Consider the following 18,558-nt stretch of genomic DNA (forward strand, 5'->3'; position numbering starts at 1 on the left):
GTGCACAAAAACCGTTGGAGCTCAAGGACCTTCTTCACCCTGCGACCCCCTCGGACCACCTCGACCGGCCGCCTGGGACCAACAACGGTGGTTGACCAGACGCTCCACACGAGTCCGTCTCCGTCTCCTCGCCGAACATCCCGCTTGGGGTCCGACCCCGTTAGCGGACTCACAGCACCTCGTCCATCCTCTGTCTCGCTCTCCCGCCTTCTGCCCCAAAACCCCGCGCATACAGTATCTTCAAATACACCAAAACCATAACAACTATCCCAATTGGTTAATAGCACTCTCTTATCAGACTCTAAAGCAAAAACAAACTGTTAGCACAAACTTTCTCAGTGTTTAACACAACAAAGCCGCATTCCCCAGATTAACGTAACAAAGACGCCATCTTAATTAGCCTCCGCAGTAACATAAAAATCGAAACCCCCTTACATTATCTACAAGACAGATAGGAACTATTTAGTCCTTGTCATCTCCATTCTTGATTACTCAAGGTTATTCTAACTTTCGGAGTGGAATTGCAATCTCCTTATAATACTGGGCTATGCTCAAGTTTGAAGGCTGAGCTCCATTCAACAGCACATCCAGCAAAGCATGTGAGAGGATGGGCCTTGCACTCAAGTCTTTCAAAACAGAAGCCCTTTACTCACCTTCCCCACTTTACAAGTCTTCCCTCTCACAATAAAGGTCCACAATGAAACTTTAGGTAAACAACAGGAATTCTGCAGATGCTGGAAATTCAAGCAACATGCATCAAAGTTGCTGGTGAACGCAGCAGGCCAAGCAGCATCTATAGGAAGAGGCGCAGTCGACGTTTCAGGCCGAGACCCTTCGTCAGGACTAACTGAAGGAAGAGACTCTTCCTTCAGTTAGTCCTGACGAAGGGTCTCGGCCTGAAACGTCGACTGCGCCTCTTCCTATAGAAAGTTTAGGTAATTTGGGTTACTTTGAATATCTCACTGGGCACTTCTCAGTGAGGGCAGACACAGGTGATCAAATCATAAATTACTTCGTTGTGAAAATGTTTGAGGAAAAGGATATTTGAAGATCAAGACCTGAAACCTCTTGCATACTTTTGCTGACACCAGGCACCTTGGTGAACTGGAAAGATAGTATCAATTCTATCTGCTTAGTTTTCCAAATTCACTGCCAAACCAAGTGAACCAAATGTCTTCTTCCAGACCTACATCACTGACTTGTTTCTACAACCTATGGACTCATTTTTAGGGACTCTTCATTTCATGTTCTCAATAGTAATAGCTTATTTATCTTTCTATCTATCTATCGATCGTTATTTATTTATTTATGGTATTTGCACAGTTTGTTGCCTTTTGCAAATTTGTTGTTTGTCCGCCTTGCTGTATGTGGGCTATGGCTGATTCCTGACGAAGGGTCTCAACCCGAAGCCCTCTTCCTATAGATGCTGCCTGGCCTGCTGCGTTCACCAGCAATTTTTATGTGTGATGGCTGATTCTATTGTGTTTCTTGGATTTACTTTGTAGGCCCACAAGAAAACAATTCTCTGGGTTATATATGGCGACATCAGCATAAGTGCTGAAAGGACCACGTTGTTTCACAAACTACCTATCCACCGGCCCCATTGAGCAACTTCCCTGTGTGTCACAAAGCCAGTGGGTGCCTTATCAGCCTCATCAGTCACTTAAGAACCCAAAGAGCTAGAGCAGAAATGAGTTGTCTGTGATTCCAAGAGATTATCTAAGAAAGGAACCCCCATGAGATTTTGAAACAGAATATATAATTCATAAAGTAAAATAAACAAAAGAGTAAACAGCCTCCAAGAGTGCTTTTTATTGATTTTTACCTTCAAGTTCAAGTTTATCGTCGTTGAGTTGTATACTTGTATACTGCCAACTGAAACAACTGTCTTCTGAGCCAAGGTGCACAACACAGTACATATAACTCACTGACAGCATGTAAGTAATCTTACCACATATAAATTAATAAACAAAATATATTCCAGAAGATTAACGCATGGAATCTCAAACCCTCCGGATGTTTTTACAAGTGAAAATTGTTAGGGACTAATGAAACAATGTAATAAAAAGCACTGAAAATAATATTTTCTTCACTCTTGGATATCAATTAGTATTGGGCAAATTACATTTTAATTGACTATTGACTAGCATTGTTACACTTATTGCAACCTAAGTAAATTTTTCACTTTTCCTCAAATAAGACTTCTTCGAGTTAAATTAACAGAACATAACATTGATTGTGAGGTGTGATTCAGTAGTAGTTCACATACCTTTCAGTTAAATGACCATGGGTTTGAAGTCCTCTAAAGGAAACTTCAGTATGGTATTTCAAGAATATTATAGTAAAGCAGGAGCTGTCTTTCAGTTAAGATGATAAATGAACAAAAAATATCACAATATCCCATGGCACTTTTCAAAGGTCAACAGGGGATTTGTCACCAGAACAACATTTGTCTCCAGATGTCCTGAACAACATTTATCTTTGTAGCGATGCTGTTAGTGCAGATTATCTTGCCATTTATCTTTCTTGTGTTGAAGCTGCTGGAATTTCCAATCTGTCTGGTCAGTGGAAAAAAATACCTTACTGCTTGTCAAGTAGTTTTGAATGTCATGATAAAAAGTGCGTAGCAGATCCAAATCATTTCTCTGAATACCTGTGCTAACTACACATATTCGATATTGAATGTGTGTACCGTGATCTTAGCCAACCTCAGCCTTGGAGTGAAGTTGATGCATTGTATTGATGATGGAACAAAATTGCAGTCAGTGGGAGGAGTTGAAGTGTACAAAACGTGGCAAAATTGAAAAGGATGATGAGTACAGGATTGAAGGTGTTATATTTGAATGCATGCAGTATATAGAATAAGGTGAATGATACTGTACAGTTGGAGATTGTCGGTTATGACATTGTGGGCGTCACTCAGTCACGGCTGAAGAGGATCATAGTTGGGATGATATACCTTGCATCGAAAGGACAGGCAGGTAGAAGAGGGGGTGGGGTGCATTGTTGCTTTAGTTCAAATTGGAATTTCTCATTATCTTGTGCAGCATAGTTGTGCTTTTTTTTTGTGATTGGTTGTACAAAAAATATAACAAGCTGCTTCAGCGAACATTTTGGGACATTTATGTTAATCCAGCCTGTTGTATTACTTTTCAGCTAAGATTTTTGTCCTTATTTTAATTTGAGAAATAAGGCACAGGGGTGTAAGTATGGATAACACCTAATTCAGCAAACTTAAGCTGCAGCAGTGAACTCTCATTTTATGTAATTAACCTGTAGTTAAATTGTACAATCCAGAAGTATCATATTGATTCCAACAATGTTGTGCTTTCTGATTTCAAATGGGATGACACAAAGGTGGTGCAATTACCTGCCACAATTCCGCTCAGTTGGGCTATCTTGGTAAAGATTCATACTCCTTGTTACCCTAATTTTTCAGCTCTTAACATGTTCTTGCATCAGTAAACATGTTCTTTCATGTGATTGGGAATGATTAGGAAATTGCAGAATTTTAACTATGTTTAATGAATACGCATTGATGTTTGATTTGCTTTATTGTATTGTCTCCCTCACATTGTCATTGTATCCCCCTTTTAGAATTTTTAACTGTATTTACGCCTCTGCAAGTATGGTTTCCCTATATGTAGATGAGTTGTTAAATTTACCACTTTGCCATTTTATGATTCAAAGCTCTAATGTTTTGTTTAAATCATATTGAGCTTAAATTGTTGATTTGTTTTTGTAGAAACGGAAGGTTTCAAGATTGATACAATGGGCACGTATCACGGCATGACCCTGAAGTCTGTGACGGTAAGTGCTGTTTCCCATTCTTCAAACCAAGCAGATATTTGGGATTTAATATACACATTTTATGCAAAGTTTGTTGTACTTGGATTGAATAGATTTAAAGAGAAACTTAACAGCCTTCATTTTGTCGCATTTAAAAAAAAGTTTTGCACACATTTGCTTTTATTCCAAATGATAATAAATGAAATCCTTACTAAAATTAATCACCTCAAAGGATTAAATTTTAATTAAAGCTGCTTGAATTAGTATGTACCGTGAGGGAAATGATACTTTGTCTTGATGTACACTTTTAAAACAATTTTAGTTTGCATATTTAATTAGTTAATTACAGCCATATTTAATTTGAACACTGTACTAATTCTGTGCAAGGGGAAAAGGACCTTGGTGATTGTAGGGATGACTTACAGTGGATTGAAAGGCTTGAGCACACAGACATTAAGAAAGAGGATGCGCTGGAGCTTTTGGAAAGCATCAAGTTGGATAAGTCACCGGGACCGGTCTAGATATACCCCAGGCTACTGTGGGAGGTGAGGGAGGAGATTGCTAAGCCTCTGGCAATGATCTTTGCATCATCAGTAGGGATGGGAGGAGTTTTGGAGGATTGCAGATGTTGTTCCCTTATTCAAGAAAGGGAGGTAGAGATAGTCCAGGAAATTATAGACCAGTGAGTCTTACTTCAGTGGTTGGTAAGTTGATGGAGAAGATCCTGAGAGGCAGGATTTATGAACATTTGGAGAGGCATAATATGATTAGGAATAGTCAGCATGGCTTTGTCAAAGGTAGGTCGTGCCTTACGACCCTGATTGAATTTTTTTGAGGATGTGACTAAACACATTGATGAAGCTAGAGCAGTAGATGTAGTGTATATGGATTTCAACAAGGCATTTGATAAGGTACCCCATGCAAGGCTTATTGAGAAAGTAAGGAGGCATGCGATCCAAGGGGGCTTTGTTTTGTGGATCCAGAATTGGTTTGCCCACAGAAGGCAAAGAGTGGTTGTAGACGAGTCATATTCTGCACGGAGGTCAGTGACCAGTGGTGTTCCTTTGAGGAAGTATATGCAAAATTAAAAGGGCTAAAACCTAACTGACCTATTGGCAGCTTGACAAATTGTGCTGATAGAATATTGTATGAACAAAGAAGGGTTTGTTGCATGAGAAACTTCTCGGTCTACCCGTATCAAAATATGTGATAATAGTGTATATCAACAGCTCCACACAGTATTCTGGGTTCAGTGGCTGCAGATTTTCCCAAGCTCGGTGATCAGGGACCCTGTTTTGCAAACTGAGTGCACAAGCTTGCTAATAAACAGTATGTACATTTAAGTAAACTGTGCTTGACAATTATTCCCTGGGTCTGAACCTAAAGGCCTCCGTTAGAGAGGCAGATCGACACCTCAGGGATCTGTTCTAGGACCCCTTTCTTAATGATGTTACGCTCAGTTATATTGGCTCATATATGTCTAGGGGAAATCCCACCCAGCACCTGCCTCAACACTTCCCATGGAGTCGGTTGCCACCCGAATCAATCCCAAACATCAATCATCAGCCAGCACACCCAGTACGCAAATTTACAAACCCATCCCTCCACTTCCTCATCCTGGATGAGGAAGTGGAGGGATGGGTTTGTAAATTTGCTGATGACACAAAGGTTGAAGGTGTTGTGGATAGTGTAGAGGGCTGTCAGAGGTTACTGCGAGATATTGATATTTGCAAAACTGGGCTGAGAAGTGGCAGATGGAGTTCAACCCAGATAAATGTGAGGTGGTTCAATTTGGTAGGTCAAATATGATGGCAGAATATAGTATGAATGGTAAGACTCTTGGTGGTGTGAAGATTCAGAGTCCGAGTCCATAGGACACTCAAAGCTGCTGTGCAGGTTGACTGTGTGGTTAAGAAGGCATACGGTGTATTGGCCTTCATCAACCGTGGGATTGAGTTCAAAAGCCGAGAGGTAATGTTGCAGTTATATAGGACCCTGGTCAGACTCCACTTGGAGTACTGTGCTCAGTTCTGGTCACCTCACTACAGGAAGGATGTGGAAACCATAGAAAGGGTGCAGAGGAGACTTACAAGGATGTTGTCTGGATTGGGGAGCATGCCTTATGAGAATAGGTTGAGTGAACTCGGCCTTTGCTCTTTGGAGCGGTGGAGGATGAGAGGTGACGTGATAGAGTTGTATAAGATGATGAGAGGCATTGATCATGTGGATAGTCTGAGGCTTTTTACCCAGGGCTGAAATGGCTAACAAGAGAGGGCACAGTTTTAAGGTGCCTGGAAGTAGGTACAGAGGAAATGTCAGGGGTAAGTTTTTTAGGCAGAGAGTGGTGAGTGCGTGGAACAGGCTGCTGGCGACGATGGTGGAGGCGGATACAATAGGGTCTTTTAAGAGACGCTTGGATCGGTACATGGAGCTTAGAAAAGTAGAGGGCTATAGGTAACCCTGGGTAATTTGTGAGCCGGACAGAGATACCCGCATGGTGTGTTGCCTCCCAGGTGCCAGGGTGCGGGATGTCTCGGATTGGGTCCTGAATATTCTAAAGGGGGAGGGTGAGCAGCCAGTTGTCTTGGTACATGTTGGTACCAATGACATAGATAGGACAAAGGAGGAGGTCCTGAAGAGAGATTTCCAGGAGTTAGGAAGGAAGCTAAGAAGCAGGACCTCCAGGGTAGTAATCTCGGGATTGCTACCTGTGCCACGTGCTAGCGAGGGCAAGAATAGTCGGATCAGGCAGATGAATGCGTGGCTGGGAGACTGGTGTAGGGGGCAGGGCTTCAGATTCTTGGATAATTGGGATCTCTTCTGGGGGAAGTATGACCTGTTCAAAAAGGACAGGTTGCACCTGAACCCAAAGGGGACCAATATCCTGGCGGGAAAGTTTAATAGAGCTGTTAGGGAGAGTTTAAACTAATTTGGCAGGGGGATGGGAACCGGAATGATAGAGCGGAGGAAGGGGAAAACAGAAATACATCTAAGATAGTGAGCAGTAAAGATGTCAGGAAAGACAGGCAGGTGATGGGGCAAATTTGTAGCCATTGGGATGAGTTGCAGTGCAATAAAGTTGCAGTGAAATCAAAGCAAAAAGTATCAAATACTGGTCTTAAGGTGTTGTACTTAAATGCACGCAGCATAAGGAATAAGGTGGATGATGTTGTTGTACAGCTACAGATTGGCAGGTATGATATTGTGGCCATCACTGACACCTGGCTAAAGGATGCATGTCTCTGGGAGCTGAACATCCAAGGATACATGGTGTATCGGAAGGATAGGAAGGTAGGCAGAGGGGAAGGCATGGCTTTATTGGTAAGAAATGATATTAAATCATTAGAAAGAGGTGATATAGGATCGGAAGGTGCAGAATCTTTATGGGTTGAGCTAAGAAATAGCAGGGGTAAAAGGACCCTGATGGCAGTTATCTATAGGCCTCCAAACAGCTGCAGGGATGTGGACTACAAATTACAACTGGAAATAGAAAAGGCTTGTCAGAAGGGCAGTGTTATGATAAAATTGTGGGGGATTTTAACATGCGAGTGGATTGGGAAAATCAGGTCAGCACTGGATCTCAGAGAGAATTTGTAGAATGTCTGCAAGATGGCTTTTTAGAACAGCTTGTTGTTGAGCCCACTAGGGGATCGGCTGTACTGGATTGGTATTGTGTAATGAACCGGAGGTGATTAGAGAGATGGAGGTGAAGGAACCCTTAGGAGGCAGTGATCATAGCATGATTGAGTTCACTGTGAAATTAGAAAAAGAGAAGCCGAAATCTGATGTGTCGGTATTTCAGTGGAGTAAAGGAAATTACAGTGGCATGAGAGAGGAACTGGCCAAAGTTGACTGGAAAGGGACACTGGCGGGAAAGACAGCAGAGCAGCAGTGGCTGGAGTTTATGCGAGAAATGAGGAATGTGCAAGACAGGTATATTCCAAAAAAGAAGAAATTTTCGAGTGGAAAAAGGATTGAACCATGGTTGACGAGAAATCAAAGCCAAAGTTAAAGCAAAGGAGAGGGCATACAAGGAAGCAAAAATTAATGGGAAGACAGAGGATTGGGAAGTTTTTAAAACCTTACAAAAGGAAACCAAGAAGGTCATTAAGAGAGAAAAGATTAACTATGAAAGAAAGCTAGCAAATAATATCAAAGAGGATACTGAAAGCTTTTTCAAGTATATAAAGAGTAAAAGACAGGTGAGAGTTGATATAGGACCGATAGAAAATGATGCTGGAGAAATTGTAATGGGAGATAAGGAGATGGCAGAGGAACTGAATGAGTATTTTGCATCAGTCTTCACTGAGGAAGACATCAGCAGTATACCGGACACTCAAGGGTGGCAGGGAAGAGAAGTGTGTGCAGTCACAATTACGACAGAGAAAGTACTCAGGAAGCTGAATGAGCTAAAGGTAGATAAATCTCCTGGACCAGATGGGATGCACCCACGTGTTCTGAAGGAAGTAGCTGTAGAGATTGCGGAGGCATTAGCAATGATCTTTCAAAAGTCGATAGATTCTGGCACGGTTCCGGAAGACTGGAAGATTGCAAATGTCACTCCGCTATTTAACAAGGGGGCAAGGAAGTAAAAAGGAAGTTATAGACCTGTTAGCTTGACATCGGTAGTTGGGAAGTTGTTGGAGTCGATTGTCAAGGTTGAGGTTACAGAGTACCTGGAGGCATATGACAAGATAGGCAGAACTTAGCATGGATTTCTTAAAGGAAAATCCTGCCTGACAAACCTATTATAATTTTTTGAGGAAATTACCAGTAAGCTAGACAAGGGAGATGCAGTGGATGTTGTATATTGGGATTTTCAGAAGGCCTTTGACAAGCTGCCACACATGAGGCTACTTAACAAGATAAGAGCCCATGGAATTACGGGAAAGTTACTTGCGTGGATAGAGCATTGGCTGATTGGCAGGAAACAGAGAGTGGGAATAAAGGGATCTTATTCTGGTTGGCTGCTGGTTACCAATGGTGTTCCACAGGGATCAGTATTGGGGCTGCTTCTTTTTACATTGTACATCAACGATTTGGATTATGGAATAGATGGCTTTGTGGCTATGTTTGCTGACGATACGAAGTTAGGTGGAGGGGCCGGTAGTGCTGAGGAAACGGAGAGTCTGCAGAGAGATTTGGATAGATTGGAAGAATGGGCAGAGAAGTGGCAAATGAAGTACAATGTTGGAAAGTGTATGGTTATGCACTTTGGCAGAAAAAGTAAATGGGCAGACTATTATTTAAATAGGGAAAGAATTCAAAGTTCTGAGATGCAACGGGACTTGGGAGTCCTCGTATAGGATACCCTTAAAGTTAGCCTCCAGGTTGAGTCAGTAGTGGAGACGGCGAATGCAATGTTGGCATTCATTTCTAGAGGAATAGAGTATAGGAGCAGGGATGTGATGTTGAGGCTCTATAAGGCGCTGGTGAGACCTCACTTGGAGTACTGTGGGCAGTTTTGGTCTCCTTATTTAAGAAAGGATGTGCTGACATTGGAGAGGGTATAGAGAAGATTCACTAGAATGATTCCGGGAATGAGAGGGTTAACATATGAGGAACGTTTGTCCGCTCTTGGACTGTATTCCTTGGAGTTTAGAAGAATGAGGGGAGACCTCATAGAAACATTTTGAATGTTGAAAGGCATGGACAGAGTGGATGTGGCAAAGTTGTTTCCCATGATGGGGAGTCTAGTACGAGAGGGCATGACTTAAGGATTGAAGGGCGACCTTTCAGAACAGAAATGCAAAGAAATTTTCTTAGTCAGAGGGTGGTGAATCTGTGGAATTTGTTGCCACGGGCAGCAGTGGAGTCCAAGTCATTGGGTGTATTTAAGGCAGAGATTGATAGGTATCTGAGTAGCCAGGGCATCAAAGGTTATGGTGAGAAGGCGGGGGAGTGGGACTAAATAGGAGAATGGATCAGCTCATGATAAAATGGCGGAGCAGACTCTATGGGCCGAATGGCCTACTTCTGCTTCTTTGTCTTATGGTCTTATGGTAATTTCTAAAGTATGGACCCGTATTGTGCTGTAGGTTTTCTATCTTTCTGTGAAATTGAAATTAAGGTGCACTCAATGGCAAATGGTGATGGGACTATATCATCTGGAATTCAGTTTGCATCATCATGGAATAATGGTTAGTGTTTAGTAGCATGGTGCAACTGTAAAGTAAATGATCGACTTGACAAGTCTCATTGCGGCATTTATCATTCATGCAGCTCAGTTTAGATACTGCACATTAGTTTTGAAGTGCAGACTGCAAGAAATGTTTAATTTGAAGTGTTAGTAAAGGAAACTGAACTCTGATTAACTTTCTCTCAGTTTCCAAAAAGAATAACAGAACCAGAAGGAAAAAAAATAGCAGTTTATTTAATGGCAAATGTCATATACTTCAAGCACTCACTTTTGTTGTACACAGCGTGGTCTTAATGGCCAAACCTCTACACACCATGGATCCATTGTAAAAGAGTACAAGTCTGCTGGAGTGCTGAAGGATAATTTTAACATTGGTCTTTTCATTGTTCAACTAATTTCAGGTTACAGGATTAGTAAGTAGTTTCCAATCAAAATATTTATCCAGCATTTAAATCAGTAGTGACTGCACATATATGGAATAGAGAAATCTAATGGCCTAGAGTTTGCAGCTGTAACTAGTAATTGTCTGAGTGTGTGTATGTAGAGTAAGTGGTTAGTCTACATGTTGCAGTAAACTGGTTAGCAGTCTTCTCAATCTCTGGAAATAAATTGAAGTTGTTGTCACTTTGAATGAATTTAGAAACTGGAAATGCAGATGTAAGAACAAATAGACGTGCAGAGGAGACAAGGTGGAAAAACCTGGGAGAATCTCTGAACGCTGAATTTTCATTCTTAGCAAGGACAAATAATTAAATACAATGTAGGAAATTAAAATCACATAAATCAGCATACTGTAGGAAGGAGATGTGTCAGAGGTTGCAGAAAAGATTCACAAGGATCTTGCCAGGAGTGGTGGGCTTCAGTTATGAGGTGAGACTGGATAGGTTGGGACTCTTTTTCCCTGGAGTGAATGAGGCTGAGGGGTGACATAATAGAAGTTTATAAAATCATGAGAGGCATAGAAAAGGTAGATATTCAAAACTTTTTCTCAAAATATTGAATGATTTGAAGGGGACCTGAGAGACAGGTTTTCCCTCACAGAGGGCGGTTAATATATGGAATAAGCTAGCAGAGAAAGTGGTAGCTCCAATGCAGTTACAGCATTTGGAAGACAATTTAGACAGATTCATGGATAAGAAAGGTTTTGATAGAGGGATATGGGCTAAATGCAGGCAAATGGGATGAGCTAAGGAAGGCACCTTGCTTGGTATGAATGTTAGGCGAAAGGCTAGTTTCCATGCTGTACAACTCTATAATTCGAATATTCTTGAGTCTAGAAAGTTTGAAGTTTAATTATCATTCAGCCATACATGAATAGCCCGGCTGGTGGCATAGTGGCATCAGTGCCAGACTTCGGAGCGAAGGCTCCCGAGTTCAAACCCTGCCGGCTCCCCGGCACGCTTTCCATCTGTGAGTGTCGAGCGAGCAACTCGACCTCGTAGAAAAGAAATTGCCTGCTATAGAAACTTCAACAGCAAAAAGTTGATGGCCTATGCTCTGTCGTGAGTTTAAAAGGCAATTTCCTTTTTCCATAAATGAATATAGCCAATGAAGCAGTAGAGGCTACCTCAGTAAATATATTTAAGACAAGGTTGGATAGAATTTTGCATAGTAGGGGAATTGAGGGTTATGGGGAAAAGGCAGGTAGGTGGAGATGAGTCCATGGTCAGATCAGCCATGATCTTCTTGAGTGGTGGAGCAGGCTCGACGAGCCAGATGGCCTAAAAGGTGCAAAACACATTGAACACAGCACACAGCACACTGCATTCTGCACAAATAGTACATATGGTTATGATTGCAGGAAAACATTCAGTAACAAAGTGAAATGAAATAATATAGCCTAAGTCCCTGAGTTGCCCTGGTCCAGCTTGTTCTTCCACTGAACGAACACTGGAGGGCAGCACCAATGGGAGGGGCCAGCCCCCATCCAGTATAAAATCCAGTGGCACACAGGCATCTCTGGAATCTCTTTCACTGGCAACTGCAACAGGTGAGTCTGAGGCATGTTGGCCTTGTCCACGCAACAACCAAGACAGCATGTTTCCCCTGCTGTTGATCTCGCCAATTAACCAGTGAGCTGGACTTCAGTATTCTTCATTAACAATATCTGACAGGGCCTTGTGATCACTATAAACATGTGCAAGACGATCATTCACACCAGTTTTTGTACTGAGCATCATCTCGGCACAGCGGTATGCAGTGTGTCCTGACGACAACACAATAGTGTGCAACAAGTCCAACTCTATTGCTATTGAGTAACTCGCTGATGGGATAGTCCTGCAGTACTTGATGTTCTTAGCATCCAGCAGTGACTTACGGTCGTAAAAGAGACGTAAAGGATGAACAAATACACCTTTGATTGGCCCTGGAGTGGCAGCTACATTCAAGCGTGCCGCCATCTTACAGGAAGTCTCTTTCTTATTTACTTATCCCTAACAGCTATGTTAGAATAAGTTAGGTAGTCTGGAACTATTCTTGCAGTTTATTGCATCAGCTGCAAGTGATTTTTACACTTTAATCATTATTTATAAACTTCCTTTCCACAAGAAGTAACTTTATAATTTTTTCGATGTTCCTGTGGTACGTTATGCATTTTAAAAATAGAAGCTTTGGCTCTGTTCTCATTTTAAATGTATGCTTAGATATTTATTTAGTTCTATGGAGAATGTTTAAACTATTAGCCACACTTTATTTTTATATGATTTCCTTTTTTTTGCATTTGTGAGAATTCATCAATCTGATTGGGTGTTCAGGCACATTGATGATAACATTGTTACAAGTAAAGATTACAACTGATGACCCGTCCTGAGGAACAACTATTTCTAATGCAAATTGGAAAGACTGATTATCTGAATTGCTGATCAGCCTGCCCCTTGTCTGCATTGCTTTTTATTAACAGAAAACTCCTTTAGCTGGTACGCCAATTAAAAAATGGTGGTGGTGGTGGTGGGGGGGGGGGAGAGAGGGGGGAGAGGGGGAGAGAGAGAGAGAGAGAGATATGAGCCTGCCAGTTGTAACAGCAAAATAAAACTACAGATGCATGCTATATCTGAAATAAAAATGGAAACTTTTGAAAGTATTCAGCAAATCATCCTGCAGTGTTAACATTTTCGTTTGATGACCTTCTGCCAGAAGTCGGAAAACTTGAGAAGCAAGTCATAAACACAAGGAAGTCTGCAGATGCTGCAAAGCAGCACACACAAAATGCTGGAGAAATATAGCAAGTCAGTCAGCATTTATGAAAACAAATAAACACTTACAATTTTGGGCAGAGACCCTTTCTTCCTTCAGTAAATTTGAGAAGCGTTTGTTATGTTGCAAAATCAAGGGAGAGGTGGACAGAACAAAATGAACACTTGTGTTAGGGAAATCAAGAGAGCGTATAATGCAAATGGTGTTGCTGACAGCTGAGAGAGGATAGTAAAGGTTCCGTTGAGCGGTCTTATGCTCACCTTCGCTCTGTCCGCTGTGAAAGGCAGGATTTCCCAGTGGCAACCCATTTCAATAAGAACATAAGAAGTAGGAGCAGGAGTGGGCCATCTGGCTCGTCGAGCCTGCTCTTCCATTCAATAAGATCATGGCTAATCTGGCCATGAACTCATCTCTACCTACCTGCCTTTTCTCCATAACCCTTAATTCCCCTAATGTGCAAAAATCTATTCAACCTTACCTTAAATATATTTACTGAGGTAGTCTCCACTGCTTTATTGGGCAGAGAATTCCACAGATTCACTACTGTCTTGGAAAAGCAGTTCCTCCTCATCTCCATCCTAAATCTACTTCCCGGAATCTTGAGGCTATGTCCCCTATTCTAGTCTTACCTATCAGTGGCAGCAACTTTTCTGCCTCTATCTTATCTATTCCTTTCATAATTTTATATGTTTCTATTAGATCTCCTCTCATTCTTCTGAATTATAGCGAGTACAGTCCCAGGCGACTCAATCTCTCGTCATAGTCTAGCCCCCTCATCTCTGGAATCAACATAATGAACCTCCTCTGCACTGTCTCCAAAGCCAGTATATCCTTCCTCAAGTAGGAGACCAGAACTGCATGCAGTACTCCAGGTGCAGCCTCACTAGTACCCTGTACAGTTGTAGCATAACCTCCCTGCACTTAAATTCAATCCCTCTCGCAATGGCCAACATTCCTTTTGTTGTCTTGATACCCTGCTGCAGCTGCAAACCAACCTTTTGTGATTCATGCACAGGCACTCCCAAGTCCCTCTGCACAGCAACGTGCTGCAATTTTTTGCCATTTAAATAATAATCTGCTCTTCCATTTTTCCTTCCAAAGTGGATGACCTTGTATTTACTAACATTGTACCCCATCTACCAGACCCTTGTCCACTCACTTAACCTGTCTATATATCTCTGCAGACTCTTCATATCTTCTGCACAATTTTCTTTCCCACTCAATTTAGTATTATCAGCAAGCCTAGACACTGCTCACCACTGCCAACCAGAGTAGCACCCATGTATCCTTACTCTCTGCTTTCTATTAGTTAACCAATCCTCTATCCGTGCTAATACATCACCCCAATTCTATGCATCCTTATCTTATGGATGTGTTTTATGCAGCAACTTATCAAACGCCTTCTGGAAATCCAAGTAAATAATGTTCATCTGTTCCCCTCTATCCACTGCGCTTATTATATCCTCAAAGAACTCCAGCAAGTTTGTCAAACAGGACGTCCTTTTGCTGAATCCATGCTGTCGGCCTGCTGGATCCATTTCTTTCCAGATGCCTTGCTATTGCTTCTTTAGTGATAACTTCAAGCATTTTCCCAACTACAGATGCTAAACCAACTGGTCTATGGTTGCCTTTTGCCGACATCCTTTTTTGAACAGTGGCGTAACATTCACCGTCTTCCAATCTGCCGGGACCTGCCCAGAGTCCAGAGAATTTTGGCAAATTATCACTAAAGCCTCAACCGTAACCTCTGCCATTTCTTTCAGTACCCTGGGACGCATTCCATCAGGACCAGGGGACTGATCTATCTTCAGGCCCATGAGTTTGCTCAGCACTACCTGAGCAACCCATCTTGTACCCGGTGTATAAGATGATGAGAGACAACACAGTGGGCCTAATCATAATTACTATATATCTTGACTAATACAGAATTTTCCTTTTTAATCTAGCATTAATAGAAAGTAAGATCAGTATTGCAAGCCCAAATTCCTTGAAGCTTTGCTTTTCAATTTAATATTCCTTAGCACTGTATCTTCTGTGTATTTTTAATTTTTTTTTCAGTTGTATTATTTTGAAATGTTTCTGAAGTTTGCAGGCGATTTCTTCAGGCCATTATTATTAGTTTCTTAAATAGTGGTAATTTGGAAGGCTCTGTAGCTGGTAAATTGGAAGATAATTTAAGGTTCTACTTGATTCCTGTTAGGTTTAAAATGCAAGAAAATATAACTTTGTTCTGCGTAGAATTGGAAATATTGGTGAATAAAAATAAATGGCAAGATCTCTCCGTTCTTGATGTTAATGAGGCATAATTTTTAAGGAGTTTTAACTTATATTTTTGGAGGATTTATACATTTATGCTATTTGAAAACTTCCTTGCTAGTGCGAGAGAGCGCCTGCCTGAGATGTCAGAGTATTGGGATAGACAGTAGTTTTTGATGGTCATGCTCTCTGGGGGCTTTGCTATTGCTTGCATGGTGAGTGGTGGGGGTGGGGCTTGATGCTTTTGTTGGAGCAAGTGGGGTAAGGGGAGGATTGATGTTTTTGTTGTGCATGTGAGGGAGAGGGGGGCTTTGGGGTTCTAACATTTTTCTGTCATTCATTCTTCTGGGTTTTTTTCTCTATTTTGTGGATGTCTGCAAAGAACAAGGATTTCAGGTTGTGTACTGTATGCATTCGTGATATTAAATTGAACCATTGAAAAATATTGTGTTTTTAAGGTATTAGTTCACAATGGGCATTTTGTTGCATTAGTTGTTTTTAAGCCTGCAAACATTTATTGTTATGAATCTGTAGTTAGCTGTGAAAAGGAAATTTTACATTTTGAGACCAAGGAAGTGGGGACTAGAAAAGGTAAAAACATTCACAAAGTGGGCCATCCTAGGTTTGAAACATACAAGATTCTTTCATTTTGTTGGATATTGTAACTTGATGGCACTGACAGGTGCACTCTATTTTAATTTCTCTAGCCTGATTCAATCAAGTTTCATTTTCTTCTCTGCTGTATATTTCCCTGATGCCCAAAGAACTGACTTTCATCAGGAGAATATATTCGTGCTGTAGCCAAGGTGAAAACTGAATAAAACGAGCATAAAACACCTCAAATTTTATGTGCATGCTTTCTTAGTTCTATTTAATTATTCATTCCACGCCCTAAGAAGCAAGGACAGATTAAAGTTAAATTATTAGACAGATATGATTCTTCACTTAAAGTAGGGAGCTTGCACCATGTGTACTCATTTGAAGCAGCCCATTGCATGCGTATAAGTTATGTTGGAAGTTCCTAGTTCACCCATTTTGCTGAAGGGACGCCACAAGATACAATTGCAGTGGTTTTGATTATTTTTTAAATGTGAAAACATCTGTTTTATCAATTTACTTGGTAAGAAACCTGCAGCTAAATGGAGGAGATGGATGTTTCCATCTTAGTTGAACACAAATTTTGCTTTGAAGTTTGGTCTATGTATTTTTGTCAGCAGTGTGTGTGCATGCAGGTTTAGTTTAAAATGTTCACAAATGCTTGATGTAAGCTCTTTAAAAATGGACGCATGGCATTTGGTAGAGCAACAGTATGATTAAGAACATGGAACAGTATAGTAGAGGTACAGGCCTTTCAGCCCATAATGCCAATGCCTCAATGTCAAAGCTGGATCTTAAAGAGATTACTGTGGAAGTGAAATCTGATTCAGTCAAATTTGCCATTTTTATTTCTTTGCATTTAATGTGATTTCAGTCAAGAGTTTTAATAGCATGAAGAGTCATATACTTCAATAAGAATAGCCTAACATAAAACTGGTAAAATTTTGTATAGGACACCAACTGGTATCCTATTAATAAATGTGATTATTTCTTTGCACGCGCGCGCGCACGCACACACACACACACACACACACACACACACACACACACACACACACACATATATCTTCTGAGAACAACTTAGCAAAGTATTATCTTGGAAAATGTTTAAACATTTGTAGCTGACTTTGTGTGGACGTCTTGTTACAACATCTACTTACTTTAAGGCGCTGTCGGGTGAGGGGCAAATTGTACTGAGTGGTCTTTTGATTCCAACCAAACCACTGCTTTAGACTTAAGAGATTTAGCCTCAACAGTCTGCATTGACAATTAATCACATCGAGTATTTAAAGGCTTTAATCAGTAGATGGAAAAAAGATCGTATATGCTAATCCAGCGGACAGCAGACTTACTGTTAACATTTCTGATATGTAACCATGTAGCTATTCATAATCTTGCTACTTAAGCAATACAAGAGAGGTCATTTTACAGCTATATAGGACCCTGGTCAGACCCCACTTGGAGTACTGTGCTCAGTTCTGGTCGCCTCACTATAGGAAGGATGTGGAGACCATAGAAAGGGTGCAGAAGAGATTTACAAGGATGTTGCCTGGATTGGGGAGCATGCCTTATGAGAATAGGTTGAGTGAACTTGGCCTTTTTTCCTTGTAGTGATGGAAGATGAGTGGTGACCTGATAGAGGTGTATAAGATAATGAGAGGCATTGATCATGTGGATAGTCAGAGGCTTTTTTCCAGTGCTGAAATGGCTAGCACGGGAGGGCACAGTTTTAAGGTGCCTAGAAGTAGGTACAGAGGAGATATCAGGGGTAAGTTTGTTACGCAGTGAGTGGTGAGTGTGAGGAATGGGCTGCCGGCATTGGTGGTGGAGGCGGATATGATAGGGTCTTTTAAGAGACTCCTGGACAGGTATATGGAGTTCAGAAAAATAGAGGGCTATGGGTAACCCTAGGTAATTTCTCAAGTAAGGACATGTTCGGCACAGCTTTGTGGGCCGAAGGGCCTGTATTGTGCTGTAGATATTCTATGTTTCTAAACACAAAATATGTCAGTGACAGCCTGTCTGAACTAAAGGATAAACTTCAGAAAATTGCAGCTAAGCTGCAGACAACGTAAACAAAATTACAGCAAAGTGATTGGCTTCATGTTAATGGTGATAATTTATGATGTGCAGGCATATTTATTTGTGAGGTGAGGAAGATGAACAGCTTGAAGTACGTAAACATTTGTTTTACTTCTTATAAAAAAAAATTCTGTCTGCTGTGATTAGTGTTGGCTTTTAGTTTCCATTGGCAATCAGGTGTGGTCCTCCTTCATCCACCAGACATCATTCTTAAATGAGGCTCAAGGAGTGAGCAAACTGGCATTTGTACTGCTTGTCCAGAGGGTGGAGTTGCTTCACTTCGTCTTGAGCCTGTGCTGGAGTTCATTTGGGTCCCACTGAATTTCCATATGTCCTTCACCAACACGATGTGCTAACTCTCAGAAATCTCTGCGCGGACTCTGCCCTACCCACCATTTGTACCACACTCTGGGGGGTGCTGACACTTCACCTGGATTTATTTGGCCAAGCTCTCTTGTAAATTCTCTTACTGCCTATGTGTATCACCTCTCTTGTTAGGATTC

General features: G+C 41.3%; 1 protein-coding gene across 1 annotated transcript in view; it reads left to right on the forward strand.

The window, feature by feature from the left end:
• cdc73 (cell division cycle 73, Paf1/RNA polymerase II complex component, homolog (S. cerevisiae)) overlaps positions 1-18,558 on the forward strand; it is a 341,062-nt gene that overhangs the window by 130,123 nt on the left and 192,381 nt on the right. Inside the window, exon 10 of the mRNA XM_063063850.1 lies at positions 3,746-3,810. Coding sequence (XP_062919920.1) covers positions 3,746-3,810 — 65 coding nt within the window. The remainder of the gene's footprint in view (positions 1-3,745; positions 3,811-18,558) is intronic.

The sequence above is a fragment of the Mobula hypostoma genome, chromosome 12, assembly GCF_963921235.1.
Source record: "Mobula hypostoma chromosome 12, sMobHyp1.1, whole genome shotgun sequence".
In the NCBI taxonomy this organism is placed as follows: domain Eukaryota; kingdom Metazoa; phylum Chordata; class Chondrichthyes; order Myliobatiformes; family Myliobatidae; genus Mobula; species Mobula hypostoma.